The 15,234-nt window shown below is 42.9% G+C and overlaps 1 protein-coding gene and 1 long non-coding RNA gene across 3 annotated transcripts in view; one reads left to right on the forward strand and one right to left on the reverse strand.

The window, feature by feature from the left end:
* The window catches only part of gpr153 (G protein-coupled receptor 153), a 48,396-nt gene that overhangs the window by 14,167 nt on the left and 18,995 nt on the right, over nt 1-15,234 (forward strand). For both annotated transcript variants that reach the window (XM_020704522.2, XM_011476896.3), the window contains exon 2: nt 13,192-13,822. In XM_020704522.2, the coding sequence (XP_020560181.1) occupies nt 13,449-13,822 (374 nt within the window). In that variant the 5' untranslated portion in view covers nt 13,192-13,448. The remainder of the gene's footprint in view (nt 1-13,191; nt 13,823-15,234) is intronic.
* On the reverse strand, nt 8,924-9,383 carry LOC105354340. Its single transcript, XR_908983.2, has 2 exons — nt 9,247-9,383; nt 8,924-9,168 (listed from the first exon to the last, which is right to left on the reverse strand). It is a non-coding gene; the product is annotated as an uncharacterized LOC105354340 (long non-coding RNA).

Here is a 15,234-nt window from a genome sequence, read left to right on the forward strand (position 1 = left end):
GTATACAAAAAACAAAAAAACATTTTCACATTCTGTGTAGTAGGTGAGATGGATTGCATTGATTCATTTTGAATATCAATTATCTAAATCAAGCTTGTTTTTTGTGTTAATTCCAAGTTTGAATTAATTAGACATTTTGGATGGGAGATTATTTGTTTAAAAAATCTGGCCACTCAAATCAGACAGGAACCATGACAGCCACTAATTAAGAGCACTCTGGCTTGTGCAGGGAAACACACATTTGAGCTCATCAAAACAGCTGATTTAACAACCCCACCACCTCTCTAGAGTTGGATTAAAGAAACTCTTTTTAAACCATCCCGTGTATTTATGGTGTAAAGATTATATTTGAACATTGGAGTGCATTGCAATTGTTTTCCAATAAAACAGGATCAGGTGGATGTTTTTTAGAAACAGCAACATTTGACTTTCTTGGTTGTTGGTTTTAATAAAAAAAAAATACAGCATACATATAGGGGGATTCATTCAAACACGTTTTCTTTTTTTGTTTGACCTTATTGTTGATTTTTAAGTTGGTATTTATACTCCTACTCCATCTTGTTAAGTTTACTTTTGACTCCCTCCCAAGCATCTTGACAGTTTGGACCATGAATTTTGTTATCAGATGATACCAGCGCCATTTGGCACGGATCCATGTTGTTAAAGAAACTGTACAAGTTTGCGTAACTTCCATCAAGGGACAGCTAAACTATGCTCATAAGTTGGTCATTCGTCCTATCTCGAGTTTACCACAAAAAGAAGTGGTATTTCGTCTCTTAGATTTTCAGGACCACATGAAAGGAATGTTGTACCATACCGAAAAAGGACAAAGGAGCTTTTAAAGACAGGAATCCGCTAGAGTCTTTATAACATACGAAACTGAAAATACGATTCATGACATTTTTCCACAGGGTGAAGAGAGGTCTGCCATTTGCCAACTTCATTTGTCACATTCAGTATTTCTACTTTATACGTCTGTTTTTTTCTGTTGTAACTCCTAGTGATGATGTAACCATGCAGAAAAAGCCTCTTTTAAAATGAAATGACATGACGGGACTGTCAACTCTGCTCTTTTTCAATTCTCACAGAAATACCTTTTCTTTTTCAAATATTAAAACAAATATACAGAGTGCCTGAAAAATATATCCTATTTACTCTATCAGAAGAGGAAGGAAAGAAGACGGGAGTTAGGTTTGTTAAAAATAAGAAAAATACAAACTAAATAATGGTATTAATTAATCCAATCTATCAGGTAACGAATGACACATACTCTTCTTCTGCACTGACTAATGATGAACTGCGCAAAAATGTAAGAATTAACAATGTGAGCATCCTGTTTTTATTTCTAATGTAGACATTATCGATATTTATAGAAGACATCAGATGCAACTAGTATTGTGCAAGTTCATTACAAACTGTAAGACATTCCAAATGGGTTTTTATTCTCATTTAAAAGTAATCCCATATGTTTCAGTATTACCATCTTCACAAGTGTTACTTAACTCCTGTGTTGCATTTAAGTAACTTCCTTTGTAAAACCTGAGGAAAAACAACAGTCAGATGTGATGAATGAGCAGCAAAGTATTTTACATTTAGATGAGGGTCAGTCAGGATGATGCAGTATTGCTGGGTTTCAGGGGTTGTGAAAGTCTATCCTTTCTACTTTAGGGAAAAACCACGGTACACAGTATTCCTTATTTATTTATTTTTTTTTACCATATTTGATGTTTCATTTTTATTCTGCAAAAATGAAAACAAATTGTTTGTGTGTTTTGGTTCAAGCTTCCATTTTAGTAGAGAAAGTAAAGATTTAAAATGTAGTATTCTGCTTTTTCCAATGGAACTGACAGATAAACAATTTTAACAGTTCTGAATTGTAGACTCAAAACAAAGAAATAAGGTGGAAAAAACGTATATGTTTAAAATACCAATTTAAAACACGACAAAGTTAAGAACAAAAGGTGAAGCACAAAGTGTAACAACATATGACCTGACACAAATAAACAGAAGCAACAATGAACCTAGATAGATTGAATGGTTTAAAACTTGGATCAGGTGTGCAGTGACAGGAGAAAACGGGGAAAAAAACAGATGAATTAAAAATGCAAACAAAAAGGCACCAATCCTCACAATAACTGACAATCTGCTGTTTGGATTGCATCTTCCAGAAGAAAATATTTCACTCTCTTGCAGGTTATGATGTAAACTTAGATTTGCTGTTGTAATAGAGAATATATTAACAGATTTTTGAGGTCAGACAGATTTATTTTCATATTCAAAATTGGTCCAAGTTCTTCTCAAAGATTTTTGAGAATTTTCTGCCAGATTATTTCAAATTGTCCAAATTGTCCTAGTTATAGTTTAGTAATTGTCTATTTAAAAGGCCTACACCATGCTATATTTGAGCCTTTTATAGTAAACCATATTCATATGTATGATAATAGCCTTTGGCACTGAAAGAAAAAATTATTTAAGAAAATATTTGTTTTCTTCCTGAATTCTTTTCCAAGCCAAAAGTATGATGACTTAATGTCTGAGGCACAGCCTTTGCTGACATCAGCCTAGAGCCGGCCTCGGCAGCATGTCTGCGTTTTGACCATGAAAACAAAAAACCTCCAAATTTTTCCAAAGATGGATGTGCATATAAAATCAACGAGTTTTTACCATATACCACTAGCTCTGGAAAGAAAGTGGGCATTTGTGTTTGCCTGGAGGTGGTGCTGGCAGCACAAACACCTCCTGGAAGGGGCTGTTGTCACTGGTCTACGTCACAATATGACAACCCACTCATTTTCGTGTGTTTGTGAGGGGCTGGTGCTCAGAGCGCAGGTTTTTAGAGGATCGAAATAGCGCTTTGGGGTTTTCTTTCGTGAGAAAACATCATGAAACACTTAAAAGCTCAAAAAAATTATTTTGCATGGTGTAGACCCTTTAAAGACCTCAAAGTCTGGTTTCAGTGATTTCAAAAGGCAGGAACCATGTCAGAATCTCAATGTAAGTTAAGTGGTCGTAAAATAAATACGCAGATAGTATTGAAAAAAAAAACATATTTAAAATTTAAACCAAAACTTCAAAAGCACAGGAACCAGTTGATTCTTTAGTCATTATATTCTGTATATTATTCTGTATAGTAATTTTCAGCTTTCACATTGCACTATTAAGAACAGGCCAAGCCACCAACTAAATGTATTCACTGACATGCATAGATTGTATCTTAACTGGGAAAACACCCCTTTAATGCAGACGTCCCACTTGTCAGTGGAAGTTAAAGAAATCTACTGCCTCTTTTACTCCAGTGACTCCTGGATTAATGCTGAGATGTGCCGTGGCAACAAACAAATACAGCAGTTCTCACCCAGTACTACAGCTCACATGTTGACTGAAACTGTGCATTACTGACCACTTTTTCTCACCTGACCTGGTTTTAGCTTTGTGGAAAAAAAAAAAAAGCAACTGGCTCTTTACCAGCAATCAGTGATTTGTGTGTAAATTCCAGTCATAGTTTGTTAGTTAATTAGTTACACAGCAATGTATCTATAAAGAATTAACACTAATAATGATTTATATGGTCATGTTTTTTTTAACAAAAAACATTTGGAAAGGATAGTAGTGGCTTTCAGATGTAAACAAAAACTTTACCATTAAAATATTAAAGCACTTTTAGCATGAATGTCAAAATTATTTTGGTGTTTTTTATTTTTTTTTATTTTAAATAGGAAAATGTAAAATAAAAGACAGAATAGCTAATTCTTATAGACTACACAGTAGAAGATAAAAAAGACAAGGAGACATCTATTAGTGGGTTAGTTTCTGATTCAATTGATGTCATCAACAAATGATTGAACTAGTACCAAAGTACCCTGGGCTCTTGCTGTAATGTTAGAATGTACTAAATCTTTTTTTTGAATATGTTGTAAATACATGTTAATCATACATTGTGTTTAGTTATTGTGTTTTCTGAACCTCTTCCTATCAATGCTAATTGTCATGGCGAGCGTAACGAATAGACCCAGACGCTGGAACCCGGAAGAAACACAGGTGAGTACGTGGTGGAATGAAAGAAGGTTTTAATATTGATTCTTGGTTTGTGGATTGTTCTTGGTGGAGTTGACGTCCTTGGAGGAACCCGCGGCGAGGATGGTTCGGTCCGGTGGCCCGTGGCGTCACTGGTGGGTCGGCAGAGGCTCGTGGTGTCTCTAGAGTTACGGCAGAGGCTCTAGGCGTGACAGGAGGGAATGCTGTGGCTTGGATCCGTGGATGAAGAAGACTCAGACAACCACTCGTGTTTATGGACTCCTGGGAACAAGGTAGAGAGCGAGACTTAGACCAAGGCTTAATAACGAGAGCTATGAACATGACAACAATACTATGCACCATCAGGGGCAACGGACTGGCGATGAATACTGGTCCAGGGGCTCCTTAAGAAGACAGGCAGGTGATGAGGTAAGTGGTCGCAGCTGAGTCGCATCAGGAACCAGACAGAGAGGGGAGGAGTCTGACAGAGGCACCATGACAGTACCCCCCCCGCAACGACCGCCCCCAGGCCGTCAAGGGCGGCGATCTGGGTGGGCCCGGTAGAAATCCTCAATGAGCGAGGGGTCCAAAATAAAGGAGCGGGGAATCCAGGAGCGCTCCTCCGGACCGTAGCCCACCCAGTCGACCAGGAACTGGAACCCACGACCCCTACGACGGACATCCAGAACCCGGCTGACGTCATAGGCCGGAGCGCCGTCGATGAGGCGGGCGGGCGGCGGGGAAGCGGACGGCGGGCACAGAGGACTGTCCTGAACTGGCTTGACCTGCGAGATATGGAAAGACGGGTGTACCTTGAGGGCCTTGGGCAGACGGAGACGGACGCAGGTAGGATTGATGACCTTTTCGATGACATAAGGACCAATGAATCTGGGAGCCAGTTTCTTGGAGGATGCTTGGATGGGTATGTTGCGGGTTGAGAGCCAGACCCTCTGACCAGGTTGGTAATCGGGTCCCACCACCCTGCGGCGATTGGCTAGGCGGCAGTTGCTCTCCTTGGTGCGAAGGAGAGCAGCCCTCGTCTGATTCCACACACGTTGACAACGTTGTAGGTGGTGTTGGACGGAAGGCACTGCCAAGTCTAGTTCTTGAGATGGAAACAGAGGTGGTGAGTACCCAAGGGCGGCCTCAAAAGGAGAGATCCCGGTAGCAGTGGAGGGATGAGTATTATGAGCATACTCGATCCAGACGAGGTATTGGGACCAGTCCTGCTGATTCTGTGCCGCCAGACAGCGAAGAGCTGCCTCCAGTTCCTGGTTCGCTCTCTCTGCCTGGCCGTTGGATTGTGGGTGATAGCCGGAGGTGAGACTGACCGTGGCCCCCAAGGCCGTACAAAACGCCTTCCAGACTTGCGAGATGAACTGGGGGCCACGGTCGGAGACGATGTCAGCGGGGATACCATGGTGGCGGAAGACATGATTAATCATGATATCAGCAGTCGCAGTGGCGGTGGGTAGTTGAGGGAGAGGAATGAAGTGAGCCATCTTAGAGAAGCGGTCAATGACAGTGAGGATGACTGTATTACCTCGTGAGGGGGGTAACCCAGTGACAAAGTCTATAGCCAGGTGAGACCATGGACGATTGGGGGTAGAGAGTGGGTGGAGTAATCCTGCTGGAGCAGAGGACGACGCCTTGGAACGGGCACAAGTGGTGCACGCCGAGACGTATTCGCGGACGTCTTTATCCATGGAGGGCCAGAAAAACCTCTTCCGGAGTAGGCTAAGGGTCCGGTGCACCCCACCATGGCACGCCACACGAGAGGAATGACCCCAGGAAATGACGTCCGAGCGAAGTGAGGATGGCACAAACAGTGTCCCCCTTGGAGCTGGCGGGTGGTCAGTCTCCTCACCTTGAGCCTGGAGAAGCTTGGATTCAATGTCCCAGGTAAGGGTCCCAACGATGCAGGTGGGCGGCAAAATGGGTGTGGTGGTGCGTTCTGAGGGGCTATACTTCCGGGAGAGGGCGTCCGGCTTGATATTACGGGAGCCTGGTCTGTAAGTAATAATGAACTGAAATCGGTCAAAAAAGAGACACCAACGAGCTTGCCTGGAGGTGAGCCTTTTGGCGGATCTGAGGTATGCCAGGTTCTTATGATCGGTCCACACAACGAACGGCTGTTCAGCTCCCTCCAACCAGTGACGCCACTCCTCCAGAGCCAGTTTAATAGCCAGGAGCTCTCGGTTGCCAACATCGTAATTTTGTTCTGAGGGAGAGAGTTTACGGGAGAAAAAGGCACATGGTTTCAGCTTGCCTGTACTCTCCTCCTTTTGCGATAGAACAGCTCCCACACCAGAGTCCGAGGCGTCGACTTCGACGATGAATTGTCGTGATGGATCAGGTTGGATGAGAATAGGAGCTGACACAAAAAGTTTCTTAAGCTTATCAAAGGCCTGTTGAGCTTCAGTGGACCACTTGAAGGGATGATTGACGGAGGTGAGACGAGTAAGTGGGGCGGCTATGCTGCTGTAGTTCCTGATGAAACGTCTATAGAAGTTAGCAAAACCGAGAAATTGCTGGAGCTTTTTGCGGGTTTCGGGAGGTTCCCAGTTGGTGACGGCCTCTATTTTGGAGGGATCGGGACGGATGCACCCCGCTTCCAGAATGTAACCAAGGAACCGCACCGTGGGTACATGGAATTCACATTTCTCGTGTTTTACATATAGCTGGTTTTCCAACAGTCTCTCCAGCACTAAGCGGACATGGTGTTCATGCTGGGCTTGGTTGTGAGAGTAGATTAAGATGTCGTCCAGATAAACGAAAACGAAGCGGTTCAGGAAGTCACGTAATATGTCATTAACCATCCTTTGGAAGACAGCTGGGGCGTTGGTAAGGCCGAAAGGCATGACTAAATATTCATAATGACCCAACGGGGTGTTGAAGGCTGTTTTCCACTCATCACCGTCTCTTATGCGGACAAGATGATACGCGTTTCTGAGATCTAACTTGGTAAAAATGCGGGCTTCTTGTACAGAGTCGAAGACTGATGAAATGAGAGGTAGAGTGTATTTGTCTTTTATGGTTATTTGATTGAGCTCCCGGTAGTCAATGCACGGCCTTAACGTTTTGTCCTTCTTTTCTACAAAAAAGAAGCCGGCTCCCACTGGGGAAGAGGATGGTCTGATATGCCCCAGTGACAGAGCTTCTTGAACATACTCCTCCATGGCGACCTTCTCAGGACCTGATAGGTTGAACAAACGGCCTTTAGGAAGCGAGGCACCGGGTAGTAAGTTAATCGCGCAGTCGTAGGGGCGGTGAGGTGGAAGAGCGCTGGCCTTGGCCTTACAGAAAACGGATTTGAGATCGTGATAACACGGAGGGATTTTAGACAGATCAACATTACTAGAATCTTCAGAGCGGGAAACAGAAACAGTGGGAACTGCGGATAGCAGACAATTGGCGAGGCAATATGAACTCCAATTAGTAATGGTGCCTTGGGACCAGTTGAACTGAGGGTTGTGTAGTTTTAACCAGGAAAACCCTAGGACAATGGGGTTTTGCGGAGACTGCGTGATGAGAAGTTGAATGGATTCTCTATGGTTACCTGATGATACGAGCAGGATGGGTTTGGTCCGATGGGTAATGCGTGACAGATGTTGGCCACCCAGGCCCGAAGCCTCTATGGGAATTTCCAGTGGTTCTGTGGGTATGGAGAGTTCATTAACTAGTTGCTGATCAATGAGACTCTGCTCCGCCCCGGAGTCAACAAGAGCACGAAAATTATGAGCATGAGTTTTAAGGCAGAGCTTAATAGGAATAAGCAAAAATTCTTTACCAGAATTGGCTAATGCCCCCAGCGACCTGTCGTTTTGCGTGGTGTTCTGTGGTTTACGGAGAGGGCAGGTGGAGACCAGATGACCCTTAGTTCCACAATAGAAACAGGAACCTTCTTCTCGTCTTTTACGGCGTTCATCTTCAGTTAATTTCGAGTGGCCGATTTGTATCGGTTCCTCCAGATATTTTGCCGTGGCAGGAGCTTCAATAAGAGGAGTATTTTTGGCAGTAGAGATGCTAAATGGGCTAGTCACCGGTTGAAAAAGAATTTGTGTGCGTTCTAATTGACGCTCGCTTAAACGAATTTCGGAGCGGAGAGCCGCCGTGACTAACTGTTCAAAAGAGCGTGCTTCTGGTTGGGCGCAGAGGTGGTCTTTTATTCTCTCATTTAATGACTGGTAAAAAACACCTTTGAGTGCCAGGTCGGGCCATCCAGCTTCAACTGCTAAAATACGAAAATCAATGACGTGGTCGCTGACTGATCGATTGTTTTGTTTGAGGTTGAGTAAGCATCGAGTAGCTTCCTCCTGTTTCCGGGGTTGATCGAATATTAGGCAAAATTCACGGAGGAAATGGTCATATGAAAGACGTGCAATGGGGTTAGCAGATATGAAGGCCTGCGCCGAACGGAGGGCTTTATTTCTGAGAGAATTGACAATAAGGGTGATTTTGTTGTGGTCGGTCTGGTAATATCTGGGGGCTTGCTGGAAAATCAGCTGGCTTTGTAATAAAAATCCACCGCAGGCTGTGACGTCACCGTGAAATGGTTCCGGTAGGAGGCGGAAATTTTCCGGTAGTTCGGCTGAACCGGAAGCGGAAGTGGGACTGTTGCCGGAACATGAGGAAGGATCGGGAACTGTGGAATGACCAGAGAGGTTGGATATATTATGTAGTGTTCGTGAAATAACCTGGATCCGCGAAAGTAGATCTTCCTGAAGGGCAGTAATTCTTGAGATGGCGTTGGAGTGGAGTTCCAAAAAGGCTCCTTGTTGAGAGAGGGCGAGGCGAAATCCTTCCGAGTCAGCTGGGTCAGGAGTATGGCCAGTCCGTTCTGTCATGGCGAGCGTAACGAATAGACCCAGACGCTGGAACCCGGAAGAAACACAGGTGAGTACGTGGTGGAATGAAAGAAGGTTTTAATATTGATTCTTGGTTTGTGGATTGTTCTTGGTGGAGTTGACGTCCTTGGAGGAACCCGCGGCGAGGATGGTTCGGTCCGGTGGCCCGTGACGTCACTGGTGGGTCGGCAGAGGCTCGTGGTGTCTCTAGAGTTACGGCAGAGGCTCTAGGCGTGACAGGAGGGAATGCTGTGGCTTGGATCCGTGGATGAAGAAGACTCAGACGACCACTCGTGTTTATGGACTCCTGGGAACAAGGTAGAGAGCGAGACTTAGACCAAGGCTTAATAACGAGAGCTATGAACATGACAACAATACTATGCACCATCAGGGGCAACGGACTGGCGATGAATACTGGTCCAGGGGCTCCTTAAGAAGACAGGCAGGTGATGAGGTAAGTGGTCGCAGCTGAGTCGCATCAGGAACCAGACAGAGAGGGGAGGAGTCTGACAGAGGCACCATGACACTAATATATTTTATCTTGCGTGTGTGTGTGCAATTCTTAGCTCTGACTTTCCTTGTGCAGAGGACAGATTTAGCCTAGAGGCTCATGGGACTGTGGGTGGCTGCGATGTTCCACTGCCCGTCAGTCAGTCTTTAAAACAACTCTGTTAAACTGCAATCACTGTTTGCTCATTGAACCAAAAATGTAAACATTGCATGAACATTGACAATATATTTACAATATTTTAGATATTTACTATATTTAATGGTATTAAAGCAGAGATAGAGTTGATAATAACCCTAAGACTGTAAGGAGTTCCATTCATTGAATATCTGAGGATGTCAGTGAATTAGCCTGCATTAAACATAATACAAACTCCAGGAAATCACAGGAAACATTCACACATGCACTCAAAAAAGCAAATTGTGTGTTTGTTACATCATCTTAAATATAACATGTAACACTTCATTTAACAGATTTGTGTTTTGTGGTTTGACATTAGGAAAGTATGCTCATGTAACAATTTAACCAATACCCATTTACTACTATACTCTTTTGCCAATTCCATTTAATAGCTATGCGTTTAGATTGTAAACATGTTGACTTTCATTGTTGCTTTTGAAAAAACAACACAGACTTGCTGTGTTTCCTTGTTCCCCTCAAGGGAACTGTAGGACTGGTAGTAGTGGGTGATTTGGGTCAAGGGGTGGCACAGTTGCTTTTTATGTTGTCTGATTCATTTTCATTCAACTGTGTGTTCTGCTCAGTCAATATACATCCTGCTGCTCAGTCTACCTTAACCACCTGGAGAGTTCTAAATCAAAGCTCTGAATCACTCTTTTTATACCCCAGACTGGTTTGATGTTTTTAGGAGAGTAAACATAGAAGGTTTTCCTCAATGCTCTTCACAGGAAGATCTTGCTTGAATAAAGTTTTGCCTTGTTTTACAAAAAACAAACAAACATAAAAACTGTGTGTGACAAGATTACAGAAAGACAAACGTGCTTTTGCTTTACTTTGGATTCAGCTGCTGGAAGCTTTTCTGCACATGGAGTTTACTCCCTGACTTTGTTTATGGGTCCGCTGGTTGCCTTAATACACTGTCCAAAAATATAAACACAACACTTTTGTTATTGCTCCCATATTTAATGGTATGAACTCAAAGATGTGAAACATTTTCCACAAACACAAAATAACCAGTTCTCTGAAATATTGTTCACAAATCTGTCTAAATCTGTGATAGTGAGCACTTCTCCTTTACCAAGACAATCCATCCCACCTTGCAGGTGTGCCATATCAAGATGCTGATTAGACAGCATGATTATTGCACAGGTGTGCCTTAGACTGGCCACAAGAAAAGGCCACTCTTCTACCGGCAGCTAGCAGCTGACTTAGAACTGGTGCGGACCAGGGGAATCCGACTGTTTTTAACTGACTGTAATTAAAACAAAGCATCGCGAGGGCCCGCGGCGCGTGTTGACGCGATGTGATTTCTGCCCACAATGCCACAGATGTTGCAAGTTTTGAGGGAGCGTAAAATTGGCATGCTGATAGCAGGAATGTCCACCAGAGCTGTTGCTAGGGAATTGAATGTCCATTTCTCCACCATAAGCCGTCTCCAAAAGCGTTTCCGAGAATTTGGCAGCACATCCAACCGGCCTCACAACGCAGACCACGTGTAACCACACCAGCCCAAGACCTCCACATCCAGCATGTCCACCTCCAAGATCGTCTGAGACCAGCAACTCGGACAGCTGCTGAAACAATCGGTTTGCATAACCACAGAATTTCTGCACAAACTGTCAGAAACCATCTCAGGGAAGCTCATCTGCATGCTCGTCTTCCTCATCGAGGTCTCGACCTCACTCCAGTTCGTCGTCGTAACCGACTTGAGTGGGCAAATGCTCACATGCAATGGCGTCTGATACGTTGGAGAGGTGTTCTCTTCACGGATGAATCCCGGTTTACACTGTTCAGGGCAGATGGCAGACAGCGTGTGTGGTGTCGTGTGGGTGAGCGGTTTTCTGATGTCAATGTTGTGGAACGAGTAGCCTATGGTGGTGGTGGAGTTATGGTATGGGCAGGCATATGTTATGGGTGAAGAACACAGGAGCATTTCATTGATTGCATTTTGAATGCACAGAGATAACGTGACAAGATCCTGGGGCCCATTGTTGTGCCGTACGTCCAACAACATCACCTCATGTTGCAGCATGATAATGCATGACCCCATGTTGCAAGGATCTGTACACAATTCTTGGAAGCTAAAAACATCCCAGTTCTTGCATGGCCAGCATACTCACCGGACATGTCACCCATTGAGCATGTTTGGGATGCTCTGGATCGGCGTACACGAAAAGCGTGTTCCAGTTCCTGCCAATATCCAGCAACTTCACACACCATTGAAGAAGAGTGGACCAACATTCCACATGCCACAATAGACAACCTGATCAATTCTATGCAAAGGAGATGTGTCGCACATCATGAGGCAAATGGTGGTCACACCAGATACTGACTGGTTGTCTGAGTCCCCTGAGTCCCCTGAACCCCTCAATAAAACAAAACTGAAGATTTCAGAGTGGCCTTTTCTTGTGGCCAGTCTAAGGCACACCTATGCAATAATCATGCTTTCTAATCAGCATCTTGATATGGCACACCTGTGAGGTGGGATGGATTGTCTTGGCAAAGGAGAAGTGCTGTTGGTGTATGTGGAAAATGTTTCACATCTTTGAGTTCATACCATAAAGAATGGGAGCAATAATAAAAGTGTTGCGTTTATATTTTTGGTCAGTGTATTTGCAGCTTCGTAACCCAGCAGCATCCATATTTTGTGTGTTGACAGGTCCGTGCTGCTCACTGTTGTTACTACGCAAACGGCGAGCTGATCCTTTCACAGTTTGAACCAACCTTAAAGTTATTTAAAATGTTTTGAGGGGTAGATAGAAGCAGTGATCAGTGTATGATTGCAAAGTTCCACCATCTTCTGCTTACCCTCTAAGGGATTTAGTCTGAAACACATCAGTATTTAGTCAACCCAAAAAAACAAAACACGAATATGATGCTCCAGCTGTGCTAAGCATTTTAAAATTCTCATTGGAGACACTGCAAATGTTCTCTCCAATCATTACTTTTATCATGAATGTTTGTGTAAACGTTTAAAACAGCTTTTAATTAAGTAACTTAGATTTAGCTTGATATAAGGTTAACCAGTTAACACTGGAGATGTTGCTGACTACACCTAAATAACACAAGTAACTTTTCAACCGGTTACATGATCAACATGAATCAGCTGATTCTTAGAGAAAAGTGGCTTTACCATATCGTCTTTAAGCTTTGCATATCAGTACAAAGCCAATATAAAAAAGCCACTTTTCTCCACAGCAGAATCTGCTGATTTACATAGACTGTGTTGGCACTACACTACAATAAAGTGCTACACATCAGCACAAGTCTGCTTTATTCAGCTTTAGAATCCACTGGAATTACATTAAGTTACAGTAGTCACAAAATGAGAACACTAGACTTTTTTTTTCCTATCGTTTGTCTTAATGTTTGCACTTTTTTATGAATTTTTTTTGTTTTTTTGCTTGATAAATTATAAGTACAGCTATACAAATATAAAAATACTGACATATTAGCATTTAAAAAGATCAGTGGTGTGGAAATTCACTTTCAGAAGCTAGTCAGCGCTGGATGCTGAACATAGCATTATGTCCGCAAGCTTATTATTAATTTGTTTACCAGTTATTACTGATTAATTCAATTAAAGCTCAGTTGAACTTTTGGTTCTATTTTCTGACTCTGACCTTTGTGTCTCCCATTTAGCGTTACACCTGTAAATGAATTGACTCAAGTGTCCCACCCCCTTCCATCAACATCTCACTGTGTTCAAGCACAGCCACGCCCGTCATCCTCTGCGCTCAACCCATGGAGAGTACACGACCACCCAGATAGGATGCCTGCCTTGCTCAACGCCCTGTGTCCCCTCCTGCCCATCACCGCTTCCTCCTTCTCCTTGCGTGTACCTGCTGTTACCTACAGTTCCTTACAGCCCATCAGACATCGCCCTGCTCCACTGCACCATGGTGGATGAGGTGACCTCCACGAAGGATGATGTCATCAATGCCAACACGCTGGCATGGCTGGTCTGCTCTGGTGTGTCCATCCTGGCCAACACTTGGAGCATCCTCAGTGTTAGTGCCAAGCAGAAAAAGTGGAAGCCACTGGAGTTCCTTATATGCACCCTGGCTGGAACACACATTCTCAACATGGCTATTCCTATCACCATGTACTGTGTGATAACACTACGGCGGCAGCACTCCAACTATGAGTGGAATGAGGGTCTATGCAAGGTGTTTGTCTCCACATTTTATACTCTAACCCTGGTCACCTGCTTCTCAGTCACTTCACTCTCCTATCACCGCATGTGGATGGTTCGCTGGCCAGTAAACTACAGGTATGACACTCACTTTCAGCAAAACTGTTCTGATAATATAAAGGTCATAAATGGTATTTAGGCAACTTAATTTTTTTCAATCACTTTCTTTGGTTCCCATCTTTGTCAATTGTCTTGCTGCTCCATATTTATGTTAATGACCCCTCTTTGTCTTCAAGTCCTTGAGCACCATATTCAGTCAGAAAATATATTAGCAAAAACTTTTCATATAAAGAAATTAAAGTTGATAAATCATTACCGAAGGGTATCCAAACAAAGTGTACCATTATGTACTGTCACACTTGCTACCTTTATTTACCTTTCTTTAAGGTAAATGTCATTTAGATTCTTACGTTTTTTATGCAAATCTTAAAAAGATATATTTAGGAGATTCCTCCAAAGGAAAAAACACATTTTATGTGATTGATGCTTATTGAAATAATTAAACATATTGAGAACATATTTTAGAAACCTGGAGTAGAAGTTTAATTTTTCGTCGGTGTCCTATTACTGTTCATATCCTTTCAGTGAAATGCACTGCGTCAGGAAATATCTGTGTCCAACAGCGCAGCTGATGGTTGCAGTTATTTGGGGATACACATTTTTAGACTGTCTAAAGCTCTAGCTGTCACCCTGGTGTAGTTTTTCCCAGTGTATGACCTTACTAAGCAACACTGAATAATGCAAACCAGGTACTCTGATCACAGCAGAAGATGGTATTGTTTGCAGGATTTCAGTTGATTGACCTTTGTACTCTTTCTACTGTATAGTCTCAGTTTATCAAAATATCAGTTCTTGGTATGTCTTTTGCACCTCTTTCTCTAGATGTTTAAAAGAAGACAAAGTTTCTTGCATCTCTTAAGGGATGCAAAAGACTGGTTTCTACTCAATGCCTCCATTCCTCCAGAACCTGGAATTTAGAGAGGTTTTCAATAACTTTGCTTTGGTCGTATTTCTGTTCTCTGTCTCTGCCTTGTTCTCTCCATTAGATTATTGTTACTAAACCTAGATTCTCTTTCCCATTATTCTCTTGTATCTCCCGTTGGATTGTTTGCTATAGATCCATCTCTCCTATTACCCCAACAATGTGCTACGTGCCATGCTAAGCAAATTTGTTTTTTGTGTATCTTAATAATATTCTAATGTATCTATTGTGCTCAGAAGCCAAACATGTCCAGTATGTGAGGACAGTCTTACCATACCTGCTCCTGAACAGACTGAACTTCATGTCCCCCCAAGTCTTAAGTCTCCAAGTCTTTATTACTGGGGGTGTTGCCGGCAACAGCATAATAATAAACTCTTTGAACTACCATAACTCTTTTACCTTTAAGTGATTAATATAATTCCAGCTGATTCTGATGCAGAGAAAATGGCTTTGTGCCAATATCCAATGCTTTACGTTTGAATCAGCTGGTTTACGTTGATTGTGTTAA

The sequence above is a fragment of the Oryzias latipes genome, chromosome 7, assembly GCF_002234675.1.
Source record: "Oryzias latipes chromosome 7, ASM223467v1".
Taxonomy (NCBI): domain Eukaryota; kingdom Metazoa; phylum Chordata; class Actinopteri; order Beloniformes; family Adrianichthyidae; genus Oryzias; species Oryzias latipes.